The following is a 15874-nucleotide window of genomic DNA, read 5'->3' as shown; positions in this document are numbered from 1 at the left end:
TGGATGTATCTTAAATGTATATAATGAGTTACCGTGGGTGGGTAACTACGCTCTTACAGCGGAGTTTACAAATTATTGCCTACTCCGCATTCCGTTGCGAACGCAGAGTTCAGGCAAAACTACAACTCCATGGCAGAGCGTAGTTAGCCGGCCCCTCCACCCTCTCCAAATAATTAAAAGTTAGTAAAAGGCGCTTACCTGCCCCGTGGCTGCCTCCTGCTGGAAATTGCTGCTGTCCTACTTCAATGATAACACCTACGTTGTACGTCTGGTGCGGCGGGGAGGAGGCAGGAGAGCGGCGATTTCCAGGAGGAGGCAGCCATGGGGCAGGTAAGTGCATTTTACTATCTTTTAATTATTTGAGATGGGGGGAGGGAGCGGAGAGTAGCGAAGTTCCACGGAGTTGCTTTCCAACTCCGTGGAACTTCGCCTAGAGGCACTATGACAGCTTCTCCCAGGGTTGATAATGAGGAGTGGTTTGCTCCATACACAATTTCATATATATGTGGAAAAAATAGAAATAGACGATGGTAACAAATATTAGAGGGTCTTCCATTTGAAAATCTCATACCTTTTTGTAACCATTTTGCTCCTTTCCGCAATTTCTTCTAGTCTTTTCTCCAGTGAAGGCAGCTTGTTGAGACCTGTAAGAGAGGAACGGGTGTTCATTTTAATTTGTTAAGGCAATTCTGATACTATACATGATATCTGCTTTAGCATACATAAACCTGTCCATAAAGAACTTCATGAACCACCAGGAAGTTAGGAATATATAGTGGCCTATATATTTAAAAGTAACGCAGCAAGTCACCTTGCTGTTCTACGTTGCTTACAGGAAAAGGGCAGAAATGTACTGTATTTGATACATTCTTGCCTTTTTCCCAGTGATGACGCATGTAGCATCGTGCTACAAATAAATAGACACTTCTTGGTATCTTACTGGAGCTTTATTATCCACATCCAGTATCTTCCCTGTCCCTACTCTAACTAACCTAGTTCCTGTCCCCGGCTCCTCACGTTCCTGCTCCTCCCTTCAACTCCACCCCCCAACCACTAGACTACATCACACAATCCTACATCTCCCCCTTTCTTAACAAAATTAGCTTAATTTCCACAGTGTTCGCAATTCTTCAATCCACCACACGGGTCGGCGGACAGCCTGTTCTTCAAGCCTCAGTAGTGTCGAATCAGTGGTGGGCTTGGCTCTGGTCAATCTTTCCGTTGTCTTAATCAGGGCATACTTGACTACGTTGCGTGTGAACTGTTTATTCTCACATTCCGCAGTCATCATGTTTCCTTCTTGTGGTGTAACTGCTGTTGGCTCAGATGCTCGATCTCTTTCATGAGTGGATAATGTTCTGGTTCTCTTCCGAGCACCCGCATCTACTTTTACTTCCTTTTGTCTTGTCCGGTCGAGGGCAACACTGCCCTCCAGTTCAGGGTCACGTATACCAGACAGTACGGTACTATCTGAAGAGATTGTCTTGGTTTGGTTCGGTAACTCATTCGCGGCCTCGGGTTGTCTGGCGAACTCTTGGGCTATCTGTGCATAGGCATGTTTCTCTCTCATCCGATGATGATCTCTCTCTGCTGACACGTCCGGCTTTCCTTGCGGAGTGACTGGCTGATCCCTTCCCAACCGCTGACTAAGGTCCACTATCTCTGTTGTAGGCCCTTTGAGTCAACCTCGCGGACCCCTTCAGGGGTGACGGTGTATGAACTATGTCTGGATGTACTTGTGACTGACATGACAGGTTGTCTTGTGGAGTGACTGAGTATTCAGAGACCTTAGGGTGGGACATGTTGCTCTTGACGGGAAGGATGTACTTTGGTTCCATGGTGCGTTCGGGTGGTTGACGCCATGGCTGTTGTCGGGACCATGACTCGGTCGACTCAAGGGATTGGACAGACATGCTTTCTGAGTCAGAGAAGTCTTTTGTCGACTTCCAGGATCGGACAGACGCGCTCTCTGAATCAGAGGAGTTCCTAGCCATATTCTTTTTAAGACGTTCCTTTGAGAGTGTATCGAATAATGGATTTCTGAAATGAGTAGGCCGTGACACGTTGTTCTTTGACTCAGGGTTGTCTTTAAAACGCTTCTCCGGGCGCCTTCGTCGACTTGTCTTTGACGTTGTCATTTGAGAAGTTGTTCAACAACCACGTGCTTGTTCTTTTTGTTTGATCTCGAGGTTTTTCATCTTTGCCCTTCTCACATGATGTCAACGACTTCTTCTCAGTTTCTTCGTTGTCACGGGTGCCATTGATGCGTTGGTCTTTTCCTGTTCGTTGTTGGGGAGGATCAGTTCGTCTTATGCGACCTATTTCTTCTTCCGACTTCTTTGGTGCTCGGACACCTGTGATGCGGGTGTGATGCGTTCTCCTGCTGGATGTTCCCTCGGACTCATCTTCACAACTTGGCGAAGAGTGTTCCTGCGCCGACTTCCAGTATTGACCATTTTGATCTCTTCTTCTATAGTTTTACCCTCTTGTTGTGCAGGTTGCCATCTTGTCCAGGGGTGTGATCTGTCCCACTTGATGCTCCCTCCTCATCAGACTTTGAATGACACCTTGAGGGTGAAGAACTCCTTGGGGTTGTCCTTTGACTGGTTGACTCGGAGTACTCCTTGTCACTTCCCTTGTCACTTTGTCTCTCCCGTTGTCTTTTCACTGGTCTGCCTTCCCTCTCTCTCCTTTTCGTTTTGTTTGTTTTCCGAGTTTTATCTGTCCAGGCATCTTGACATTCTGCCTTTAGAGCTAGGTCTTTTGATCTGTCTCTTGCCGTGACGTGCATTCCAATTTCAGCCTTCCTAATGATTTCTTCTAACGACCAATGCTCTCGCAGGATCTTGCGCTTTGTGTCGGGGTTTGCGCAGCCTTCAATTATTCGGAGTCGAACTGCGTCCTCATTCGTAAAGGTGTTGAAGTGGCAGCCTTGTACCAGGTTTTGCAACCGAATGATGAAGGTTGGCAATGGTTCGCCTGGTTCCTGCCGAGCTGTGTTGAAGACGATGCGATCATGATCCACATCTGCTTGTGTGGAGAGATGGGCACATAGCTTCTCTTGGAGTCTTTCATAGATTTCTGTGTCTTCTTTGGAAAATGTTCTGATTGGGCATCGGCCCTCAGGACCCACCAGATGGAGGAGTAGCATTAGACATTTTCTCTCTCTTTGTTCACCATTGGCGTCCAGGAAGTCACCCAATGTTGCCAGCCATTGGTTCCGTTTGAGACACAGACTCCAAGTATCACGCTGCACCCCTGGGGGTGGTACTTTAAGGCAGGGGTTGAATCGTTGTGCTACTTCTTCCCCCGCCATGAGAGGAGGATTCTGATCAATTATATTCGCAGGGCACGGGCTGTTCACTCGGCTCCTCGTCTTCTTAGCTGATCTTCTTTAGTCGAGGCCTTCGGTCTGGTCATTTGCTGGGACGTTGATAATCTTTGCAACCATCACAGTATGCGCCAGAGAATAAAGCTTAGGTTTCTTGCGTTCCGAGATGTCCACCACTCAGCTGCACGGTGCTAGACACAGGGCTCCTTCTCTTTCGAGTCGCATGCTAGTGGCAGGTGGTTACCGACTCTTCCGCGATGATGCTGGGCACATTTGACATCTTTGTTCGTTCGGGCGTTCTCTTTACACTAGTGCAAGTCCTCCAGTCACTTCAGTGTATGTTGTGCTTGTTCCTGGGACTGTCCTTCGGAGTCTTGCCCTCTTCTGAATCCCATGCGATTCTGTCCAGCAACTCTTCTCCCTTTTACGCTCTTCTGTGTGTGTTCACCATCACCTTTACCTGTTGCTTGCGTTTGCTTATGCTTGTTTGCTTCTTCTCTCCAGTGCTTGTTTATGTTTCCTTATTACGCCTCTTGCGTCTGCTTGGGCTTGTTTCTTTTCCTCACTTGCGTTGGCCAATGTTTGTTGCATCGCTTTTGTGGGTGCTCGTGCTTGTTTGCTGTTTCTTCCTTGCACTGACTCGTGCTTGTTCGTTTGTCTTTTCAGCGCTTTATTATTCTTCACTTGCATTCGCCAATGCTTGTTTGCATGTGTTAATGCTTGTTTGTTACAGTCACCAATGCTTACTTCATCACAGTTGCCAATGCTTGTTTCCACCTCTGCCTGCCTGACCTCAAAATGGCTGCTCTGGATTCTTGACAGGGTTTGGGACAAAACCTGCCTGACTCCAAGATGGCCGCCCGAACATCTCACTCTCCACGAGATTTGGGATACCTTCAGTCTCCTGCTCACCGAGTCACACCAGACACTCACCGGGAGCTTCTTCCGCAGCCAGCAGGTCCTTTCCAGCGCAGCCCACGATCTTTGGCCACTTTCCACCCTTCAGGTAGGCCAGGGATGGACTCCCGATTTCTTCCTTGTGCCCACGTGCCGTCTCTCACGCATCGGGGGTGAGCCCCGATGTCGGCAGGATCGGCGCTTTTCTTCCGGCGCCTCCTCAGGGTCTCTCGCTTCTCTGGACACCCCTCACTCCTCAGGGCGTCTCAAGAGGGCTGGGGTGGGCTCCCAGTTTCCTCTTTGACTTGCTTTGCTCGGTCCCGCGTCTACTCGGCGACACGGTGCCAAAACTCACGCATCGGGCGTGAGATTTCCGATGCCGGCGGCTCTTCAAGCTCCGGTTCTACCGCGCTCGACTGCGCTGACCGCCGGACTTCTTTGGGGCAGCTTTCTTCACCCAGGGCAGTGGTCCTACACTTCTTGGGGACACTGGACAGAGTCGGAGTGGGCTCCCGACCTCTGTTTTCTCCGCACACGCCGGATTACACGCTTCCAGCGGGGTCACGTTTCGGCGCGAACTGCTCTTTCTCCTCGAGCGTTCCAGCGCTTGCTGCTGCACCTCACTCGAGCGTTTCGGCGCTCGTTGCTGCGGCTCCCTCTTCACTCCCTTACCACTATTGGAGGGACAGGGTCACCTGCTGCTAGGCTATCTCCTTAGGCGGCAGCTCCACACGGCAGCGTTTTCTTCCTTTCGGCGCTGCACGGGACAGGGCACTCTTGTGGGGTTCTGTGGGCTGTGTTCATGCCCATCCCACCCTCGTCGCCAGTTGTAGCATCGTGCTACAAATAAATACAGACACTTCTTGGTATCTTACTGGAGCTTTATTATCCAGATCCAGTATCTTCCCTGTCCCTACTCTAACTAACCTAGTTCCTGTCCCCGGCTCCTCCCGTTCCTGCTCCTCCCTTCAACTCCACCCCCCAACCACTAGACTACATCACACAATCCTACAACGCACAATGGGTTGCCTAGCACCAGCGCAGGCACCTTTGCACCGTGCTGCAAGGGTGCCTGCATTGCATGCAGGTTTATTTTTGTGCCGGAAAGGCTACCTTCCTACACAAAAACAATCCCATGAGGAAATTAAACTATTTCTCCTCTTTATGCCTCTCACAGGAAGGCCTAGCATTTTGGTGCATTCTCAGGTCTACTAGTAATGGTAAATCTGGCAATGCGTCAAAATACGTGGGAATTGCTTGGGGACACCTATCTAACGCCTATGGAATGCCTCCTGGGGCAGATTAATGCAACACCTTCTTCCGTCCGCTGGAAAGAAAAAATATCATTAACTTTAATAGCAGAGCCTGTATATGTATTGTTTTCTGAAACGGAGAAAGACTCATGCACGTGAAAAGATTGTTTACATAAGGTCAATAGATGCTTTTTCTTCGGTGATGTGAATGATTTTTATTGCAGAAGGCTGCAGCCTGGTCAGGCTGACTAACATGTACCTAAATTAATGATATTGAAAGGATGGACAATGCATTTTCTTTTGTGGAGTGTCAATGTGTGCCTACTTTAGATTACAACAAAGGGCCTGATTTACAGTTTGGCAGACAGGTTACTCCATCAGAAATGGGATGGATATCCTGTCAGCCTTATTACTAGTGTCCTGTATCATATGGCACTTGCACTAAGGAAGACGGAATATCCGTCACGTTTATGATCGAGTAAAAAGTCTGCCAAACTCTGAATCAGGCACATTATTTTGACCACCAAATACTTAATATGGTAATGGCCTGCCTACTAGCTGCTAGCTTTGCCAACGTTGTTATTACTGATTTTGAACAAACTAAAGTATTTAATGCAAAAAATTGGGTAAATCATACTCATTATTAGTGTTGTAATATTGATGACACTATAGTAGGCTAGAGGAGCCAAGATGATGGCCCAGACAGTCGGTCGATGACCTAGCTCCGAAGCTACCAAGCACCTTTTGTGTGAATGTGTGTAACACCCCTTCTGGGGCACAGTGGACAGGTAATCCCCCCATACCTCTCGCCCAGGGCGGCAGCCGCCCCTTTAACCAGTGTTTGTGATGGAGGTGCTGACCCCAAGGATCGTGAGGCTCAAAATACTAGGACTCGGCCTGTGAGAGGCAGAGGTGACCCGGGCAAAGGGACATCTGGAAGCTCATATGTGGATTGGAGGAGCACAGCACCCATGGCAGCGCTATCCTTATAGGAAGCAAAAGACACACAATTGATGGACAGAATGCAGAACAAATCAAAATATTCACTGCCCGTCAAGAGATCTGGGTGCAATCCATCATTCTTTTGCTCACCATGATACCCCAGTTTAGACCTGGCCAAATGCAAATCAGTCCTGACCCTGTGCCTCATGGGAACAGTCCAGCCCAAACTGCCAAGCCAGGTCCTCCCTGTACCGGAAAAAAGCATCCTAGGACCGGTTACGGGGTTTCACCCCTCTTCAGCCAGGATAGCTTGATTCCACTGGCACCGTGAGCCCAGGACCCACTTCTGGGCATACCTGGCGCACTTAGGGCGAGAAACCAAAAGACACACAATTGATGGACAGAATGCAGAAAAAACAAAACATTCACCCCCAGTCAAGAGATCTGGGTTAAATCCATCATTCTTTTGCTCACCATGCCACCCCAGTTTAGACCTGGCCATATGCAAATCAGTCTTTACCCTGTGTCTCATGGGAACAGTCCAGCCAGAACTGCCAAGCCAGGTCCTCCCTGGACGGGAAACAAGCATCCTAGGAGCGGTTTCAGTGCTTCACCCCTCTTCAGCCAGGATAGATTGATTCCAGTGACACAGTGAGCCCAGGACCCACGTCTGGGCATACCTGACACAGTTAGGGTGAGAAAGCAAAAGGCACACAATTGTTGGACAGAATGCAGAACAAATCAAAACATTCACCCCGAGTCAAGAGATCTGGGTTAAATCCATCATTCTTTTGCTCACCATACAACCCCAGTTTAGACCTGGCCATATGCAAATCAGTCTTGACCCTGTGCACTCCATCCATCATCCCCATTAGTTTTGCTTTGTTTGCCCTAAGTTGGCAGGGTATGCCCAGACGTGGGTCCTTTGCTCACTTTGCGAAAGGATTCAAGCTAGCCTGGCTGATAACGGCTGATTAGCCAGAAACCGGTCCCAGGATGCTTGTTTATGATCCAGGGACGACATGGCTTGGCAGTCCGGGCTGGACTGTAACTGTACCCATGAGGCCCAGGGACAGACTGATTTGCATATGGCCATGTCTGAACTGGGGTGGCAGAGTGAGCTAAAGAATGATGATGGATTAAACCCAGATAACATGACTGGGGGTGAGTGCTTGCAATGTTCAACACGCCGTCCATCATCCCCTTTGGTTTTGCTTTGTTCACACTAAGTTGGCAGGGTATGCCCAGACAAGGGTCCCTTGCTCACTTTGACACTGGTTTCAAGCTAGCCTGGCTGATGACTGCAGACTAGCCAGAAACTGGTCCCAGGATGCTTGTTTCCGGTCCAGGGAAGACATGGCTTGGCAATTCGGGCTGGAATGTTCCCATGAGGCACATGGTCAGACTGATTTGCATATGGCCATGTCTGAACTGGGGTGGCGGAGTGAGCTAAAGAGAGATGATGGATTAAACCCAGATCAGGTGAGTGGGGGTGAGTGATTGCAATGTTCAACACTGTGTTTTGCTTTGTTCACCCTACATTGGCAGGGTATGCCCAGAGGTGGGTCCCTTGCTCACTTTTCCCACAGGATTCAAGCTAGCCTGGCTGATGATGGCTGATTAGCCAAAAAAAGGTCAGAGGATGCTTATTTCCTGTCCAGGGAGGACATGGCTTAGCAGTTCGGGCTCGACTGATCCCATGAGGGACAGGGTCAGTCTGATTTGCATATGGCCATGTCTGAACTGGGGTGGTGGTGTGAGCTAATGAATGATGATGGATTAAACCCGGATCAGTTGCTGGGGGTGAATGCTTGCAATGTTCAACACTCTGTCCATCATCCCCTGGTTTTGCTTTGTTCGCCCTAAGTTGGCAGGGTATGCCCAGACGTGGGTCCTTTGCTCACTTTGCCACTAGATTCAAGCTAGTCTGGCTGATGACGGCTGATTAGACAGAAACCGGTCCCAGGATGCTTGTTTCCGGTCCAGGAAAGACATGGCTGGCAGATCCGGCTGCCCTGTTCCCATGAGGCACAACGTCAGACTGATTTACATATGGCCATATCTGAACTGGGGTGGCGGAGTGAGCTAAAGACTGATGATGGATTAAACCCAGATCAGTTGACTGGGGGTGAGTGATTGCAATGTTCAGCACTCCGTCCATCATCCCCTTTGATTTTGCTTTGTTTGCCCTAAGATGGCAGGGTATGCCCAGATATGGGTCCCTTGCTCATTTTTCCCACTGGATTCAAACTAGCCTGGCTGATGACAGCTGATTAGCCAGAAACCGGTCCCAGGATGCTTGTGTCCGGTCCAGGAAAGACATGGCTTGGCAACTCGGGCTGGACTGTTCCCATGAGGCACAGGGTCAGGCTGATTTGCATATGGCCATGTCTGAACTGGGGTGGCGGAGTGAGCTAAAGAATGATGATGGATTCAACCCACATCAGTTGACTGGGGGTAAGTGCTTGCAATGTTCAACACGCCGTCCATCATTCCCTTTGGTTTTGCTTTGTTCATCCTAAGTTGGCAGGGTATGCCCAGACGTGGGTCCCTTGCTCACTTTGCCACTGGATTCAAGCTAGCCTGGCTGATGACTGCAGACTAGCCAGAAACTGGTCCCAGGATGCTTGTTTCCGGACCAGGGAAGACATGGCTTGGCAGCTCGAGATGGACTGTTCCCATGAGGCACAGGCTCAGACTGATTTGCATTAGGCCATGTCTCAACTAGGGTGGCGGAATGAGCTAAAGAATGATGATGGATTAAACCCAGATCAGTTGACTGGGGTTGAGTGCTTGCCATGTTCAACACTCTGTCCATCATCATCTTTGGTTTTGCTTTGTTCGCCCTAAGTTGACAGGGTGTGCCCAGACGTGGGTCCCTTGCTCACTTTGCCAAAGGATTCAAGCTAGCCTGGATGATGACGGCTGATTAGCCAGAAACTGGTCCCCGGATCCTTGTTTATGGTCCAGGGAAGGCATGGCTTGGCAGTTCGGGCTGGGCTGTTCCCATGAGACACAGGGTCAGACTGATTTGCATATGCCATGTCTGAACTGGGGTGTTAGAGTGAGCTAAAGAATGATGATGGATTGAACCCAGATCAGTTGACTGGGGGTAAGTGCTTGCAATGTTCAACACGCCATCCATCATCCCCTTTGGTTTTGCTTTGTTCACCCTAAGTTGGCAGGGTATGCCCAGACGTGGGTCCCTTGCACACTTTGCCACTGGATTCAAGCTAGCCTGGCTGACGACTGCAGACTAGCCAGAAACTGGTAACCAAAGAAGGATACTGAGTTCCCCGGGGATCCAAAGGGAGGTGTATGGGAGGTTGGAGACAGAACTAAACTATAGTCAGGGAACTGGGAGTTCCCTTGTTGGAACTAAGGGACCTCACACACCCAGTAAACTAGGTGTCAAGCTTCATCACTGGTCCCCTGCTCCTCGTCAGACTGGCGCTGCAATGTCTGACGGGCGCCATAGGCGCGCTTTGTTGGAGATCTTTTGTTCCAGCCAAAAGTTTGTATGCGTGTGAGGGGTCTGGTGGTGGTGTAGTCGTGAAGGGAAAGTGAGGTTTAAAAGAAGGTGAGGCAGTCCACAACGGATTTTATTCGGGTGGCTGACTCCCTTATTAAAAGGGTGAGAGGGGAGAAAGGAACTGTATGATTGACAGCGGACTGACTCAACCCTCTAGAAGGTCGACATGTTTCATGCCTGTATGGCAATTCTTCAGGACCTCAAACAAATGTACTACACAGTGCAAAATAATAAGGAAAAATTAAAAAGATACAACCTCACTGGGTCAATCAGGGAGCAAGCCAACAGGTCCTACTCTATGGGGGAACCCTACAAAATAACCCTGGAGGGCCCCGCAGTCTGTTCCCGTGGGGCTGTTCGAGGAGGTTAATACCTCGGCGTCGGACAGCAGAGGTGGAAAGACCTACCCCCCACGCACGGCGCTCCGTCCGGTAGCGCGAAACAGCTGGTGACTAGCAGACTAGCCAGAAACTGGTCCCAGGATGCTTGTTTCCGGTCCAGGGAAGATATGGCTTGGTAACTCGGGTTGGACTGTTCCCATGAAGCACATGGTCAGACTGATTTGCATATGGCCATGTCTGAACTGGGGTGGCGGAGTGAGCTAAAGAATGATGATGGATTAAACCCAGATCATTTGACTGGGGGTGAGTGCTTGCAATGTTCAACACTCCGTCCATCACCCCCTTTGGTTTTGCTTTGTTCGCCCTAAGTTGGCAGGGTATGCCCCGAGGTGGGTCCCTTGCTCACTTTGCCACTAGATTCAAGCTAGCCTGGCTGATGACACCTGATTAGCCAGAAACCGATCTCAAGATTCTTGTTTTCGGTCCATGGAAGTTATGCTTGGCAGTTCGGGCTGGATGGTTCCCATGAGGCACAGGGTCAGACTGATTTGCATAATTGCCATGTCTGAACTGGGGTGGCGGAGTGAGATAAAGAATGATTTTGGATTAAACCCAGGTTAGTTGACTGGGGGTGAATGCTTGCAATGTTCAACACTCCGTCCATGATCCCCTTTGGTTTTGCTTTGTTCGCACTAAGTTAGCAGGGTTTGCCCAGACTTCGGTCCCTTGCTCACTTTTCCCACCTGATTCAAGCTAGCCTGGCTGATGATGGCTGACTAGCCAGAAACCGGTCCCAGGATGCTTGTTTCTGGTCTAGGGAAGACAAGGCTTGGCATTTCGGGCAGGACTGTTCCCATGAGTCACAGGGTCAGACTGATTTGCATATGGCCATGTCTGAACTGGGATGGCGGAGTGAGCTAAAGAATGATGATAGATTAAACCCAGATCAGTTGACGGGGGGTGAGTGCTTGCAATGTTCAACACTCCATCCATCATCCCGTTTGGTTTTGCTTTGTTCGCCCTTAGTTTGCAGGGTATGACCAGACGTGTGTCCCTTGCTCACTTTGCCACTGGATTCAAGTTAGCCTGGCTGATTAGCCTGAAACCGGTCCCAGGTTGCCGCAGTACGGGCTGGACTGTTCCCATGAGGCACAGGGTCAGACTGATTTGCATATATCCATGACTGAACTGGGGTGGCGGAGTGAGCTACAGAATGATGATGGATTAAACCCAGATCAGTTGGTCCTGCGAACAGAGGACGATGAAGTGCTCCAGACTATGCCACCTGGACTACTGAGTGAGCAGGGAGATGCATGGACAATGCGGTGGCCTTGACGCGGGACCCCTGACGAGGGGATGGAGCCCCTTTTTGCCTGTAAGGCCCGCCCGGCCGGGGTGAATCATCTGAGATCAGGCCTGTCCTCCGATAATAAGGAGGTCAAACTGTGGAGATACTGGGACCCGGGGTGTATCACCCTGGTCCAGAGGTGGGCCTGAGTGGTTCTTGTGAACAAACTGCATGCAGGCGGGTGAAGGCATCATGCACCCCAAGTTTATAGGAGGTGCCTGTAATTGGTGGTTCCTTTTGTCCTAACAAAGGTAGGGACACCTCACACTTCCCTATGAGATGCCTTTAGGTACAGGCCTCTCTCGGTGATTGTGTGTTTATGCTGCAGGACCCCAGTTGGAGCACCCTTTAAGATGACTCTGACAGCTGACAACTTTTATGCTTTCCTTTTGAACTTTCCCTAGGCTAGATTTCCTTTTACATAGTGTAGGAATGATTATGGAACCTCAGGAAGTTTTCTTTAAAAGTGTTTGATGCAGTCAAATTTACATTTTTGTTTTCTAATAACCTATGTGGCAATAGCTGAATTCGTAGTCTTCTTTTTGTTGTATAGAGTGAATAGGTTCTGGAGATTTGGCTTCATCCTATTCCCTTTGTATTTTTATACTATCATGCTGAGGTTGGTCTACCTAAACCTGTTTCACAATTTGCAATAAACGGACTAACCTAAAGCCAGTTGTGGACCTGAGATAATTTAGAACTTTCTGTCCTGGGGTTAATGAGTAGTGGAGTCCCTTACCTTTCATGCTGCTTAACAAAAACCATTGACCATCACTGAGGAGACAAATTCCCACCCTAGCAGAAGTGAAAATTAAGGTTCCACTCCAATTTATGGTACCCAACAGTAATGATATCACTGCACTACTTAGGAGTTTCTTATTATAAGGCAGGATCTACTAAAATATGCAATACACATCCAGAATGTAAACAATTTTCAGCTGATCATAAATGCTGTCCCAGCTATCACTAAATATTCAACCTACCCTCTTCAAGTAAGATCCTTCAAAGGGTGTTGCTAAATAATTACAAGATTTACTGGAGATCTGATTCATTCTCCAGAACCATTTGTCTGACTTCAGATGCATGTATGAAACTAAGGTCTGATTCAGATCTCGGCTAACGGGTTACCTCATCAAAACGGTGATGGATTTTCCATCGACTGAAATATAAACCCAATTATATCTGTCAGAAGGCTTCCGGAATCTTCGCAGGAGCAGTCCAGATGCTTGTCCCAAATGCCCCGTCCCCCAGTACCACCGCTGCAAGAGCAATGTCACTAGAAGTCGGGGAAAGGGGAAGTGGACAGAGAAGAGACACCTTGTAAATAGCGACACCTGATACCCTCTTGGTTGACGTGAGAAGGATGCTTCTCAGACTCAGCACCTCGTGGATACCTAATGCACAGAACAGGGATACATAAGACCTCACCTCTACTGAATATCGGCTCTAAAATATAGAATCAAAATTGGTCCTACCAGGTGTTCCCATGGCAATGCTTCTCTTCTAGGAATCTTTCACTCTGCAGGGAGAGTTCATTCTAAGAATGGGAGAGGGAAATAACAGAGAATAAATATTTGACTACGTCTCTACTTAGTTCTTCTCTATGGTTTTCTATGTGCTCTTCTATACCTGTTACTCTCTGGCAGAGGTAGTAGCTGGGGGTCTGGTGTAGAAGATAATCCGGCAATATGCAGGTGCAGTCTCTAATTTCCTCAAGCGCGCAAAAAGGGAAAAGGAAGGCAAGAGGGGAAGGAAAGAATAGGGCAAGCGCAATGAAGAAAGGGCGCGAGGGGAATACGCTGCTGATTAGTACTTGACCTTTTAACAGTCTTTTATATAACGAAAGTTCAGCTTCTACCTTCTGGAAAGCAGACTGGACGAAGTTTCAATCACTAAGTTAAACTGCTGTTTCACTGGTGCCAATGTCGAGTAAGCTGACTGAATTCCACCTCTGAAGAACGAAGTAATTTTAAGTCCTTTAAATCATATGTGAAGCTTCGGCTAGTTGCTTCACTAGCAATTCCTGACTCTCACCTGTTGCTTGCTTGAGAAACTTCTGGAAAACAGGCGAGTTGCTGCAGACGAGTTCGAAGCCCCGAACTCTGCTGGAATACCCCTCGAGTCTCTGACCAAAACTTGAGCGAGGACAGACGCAGGAAACTCTGCACTAGACTCGCTCCTAAGAAAGTCCGCCACTCTCCCGTCACGACTATTGACGCGGAGAAGCGGAGAACACTTCCACTCAGCTCAGGGTCGTGATTGAAGTGCGCAGTTACAAACGCGCACAAGACCCAAATACCCTAGACTGCTACTTCACTGGGGGGAAAAACGGCCACTGCTGCCGCCATCTTGGGGAAGGCTGTTCTTACTGCAGCAAGGGAACCATATGCTAACTTTACCAGGCTTAATCACTGGACGTTTTGTAACTGATCCTACAGTACTACACACAGTGGCTATCCTAAGGTTCCTGACAATATCCCATGGGATTTATATTTTGCCTGATGGGATATCCGCCACCTTGGTGAAGGAGTAGCCCATCCGCCGAGATCTAAAACAAGCCCTAAGCCAGGACTGACTGGTATCTTTGGAGACTTCCTCTCTGGATTACTCAGCAGCCATTATAAGGCTGAAAATAACAGCCACCACATATGACACAGTTGACCCCTAGATCTTCCTAACATTGCTGTTCGAGTAGACCAGAGCATCTGTAACGATATTCAACTTAATGGAATCATACCTTATACATCACAGCTTCAGTTTCGTGGTGCCAATTGCACTGAGTGTCCTATGCAGGCTCCCACAGACTACAGCCCTGTCAGAACCATTGGTCAACTTAGACATTTTCCTACTAGCCCAGCTCTTAACTCTCCAGAGGTATGCAGATGATATCCAGCTACATCTCTGAGAAGTGGCAGGTTCTCTAAATCAGGAGACTAAACGGGTTTGGCGGTAAGCACAGTAAGGCTGCGCCACTACGTAGTAAACAAGAAAAATGCCAATACTGTGCACTAGTTTTCAATCAGTTGAAGAAGACACTCCTAGTCGCTGCCTCAAAAAAAGACCACTTTTTCAGTCAAAATTACTCATGGAAAGTTAGAAATTATTATTTTTTATTTTACTTTTGCTTGTGGTTTAATTTGTTTTTTGTATTTCAAAGAAGAAATTTATACATGTAAATGTCTGTACATCTATTTACAACATCAAACTATCATCGTAATTAGTAATAGACGAGGAATAGAGTTCTTTGGGGGGCAAGAGGAAATACATATAAAAGTGGTTTGTCACAATACTAACAACACAGATAGACATAAGACACGTGTACACAAGACAGTGAACATATATCAAAACATTTCTGATACGTGGTGGTAATTGGTGTCAGTTTATTTCAAAGTAATCGCCAAAGTTAGATTGCTGTCTTTTATGGTGGAACTAGAGCCAAACCTATTTACAATCATAGGAGTGGTATAATGCAATCAATGAGCTCCATAGATCAACACAGTAATAAAGACCAAACTCTATTTCGCAATCATTTCTAATCACTCTAAGTTATACATGAAGTGATTTAGAGCCAAAACTTGGCACCACACACGACTACCACCTCGGTCGACGCGTTTCGAATCCTAAATAAGTGTAAAGGATTCTCTTCAGGACCAAACACAATTAATCTGTCGCTGGTTCTTAGTGGAGTTAAAGTGGTGGAGGTTCTAGTCAGTGGTAAGTATCGGTATCCTGTCCAGCTATAGGTCAAATTCTCTTTGCACCCTCGTTCATGGGAGCTATTGTGTATTTTAATTTGTTTTAAATCAGTCTGCCCAAAAATATGTGGATATGTTGCAACATATCCACATATTTTTGGGCAGACTGATTTAAAACAAATTGCGGGAAATAATCCAAATTTACTGAACAACGTCAACTGGTGTGTTAACACCGAGGGTGCAAAGAGAATTTGACCTATAGCTGGACAGGATACCGATACTTACCACTGACTAGAACCTCCACCACTTTAACTCCACTAAGAACCAGCGACAGATTAATTGTGTTTGGTCCTGAAGAGAATCCTTTACACTTATTTAGGATTCGAAACGCGTCGACCGAGGTGGTAGTCGTGTGTGGTGCCAAGTTTTGGCTCTAAATCAATTCATGTATAACTTAGAGTGATTAGAAATGATTGCGAAATAGAGTTTGGTCTTTATTACTGTGTTGATCTATGGAGCTCATTGATTGCATTAT

The 15874-nt window shown here is 47.9% G+C and overlaps 1 protein-coding gene across 3 annotated transcripts in view; it reads right to left on the bottom strand.

Annotated features, from left to right (window-relative positions):
* LOC144754735 (flavin-containing monooxygenase 1-like) overlaps positions 1 to 15874 on the bottom strand; it is a 633385-nt gene that overhangs the window by 10863 nt on the left and 606648 nt on the right. For all 3 annotated transcript variants that reach the window (XM_078642912.1, XM_078642930.1, XM_078642921.1), the window contains exon 8: positions 572 to 644. In XM_078642912.1, coding sequence (XP_078499038.1) covers positions 572 to 644 — 73 coding nt within the window. The remainder of the gene's footprint in view (positions 1 to 571; positions 645 to 15874) is intronic.

Source organism: Lissotriton helveticus, chromosome 1_1 (genome assembly GCF_964261635.1).
Source record: "Lissotriton helveticus chromosome 1_1, aLisHel1.1, whole genome shotgun sequence".
Taxonomy (NCBI): Eukaryota; Metazoa; Chordata; class Amphibia; order Caudata; family Salamandridae; genus Lissotriton; species Lissotriton helveticus.
The sequence above is the reverse complement of the archived record's forward strand: the minus strand, read 5'-3'. Positions and strand labels throughout refer to the sequence as shown.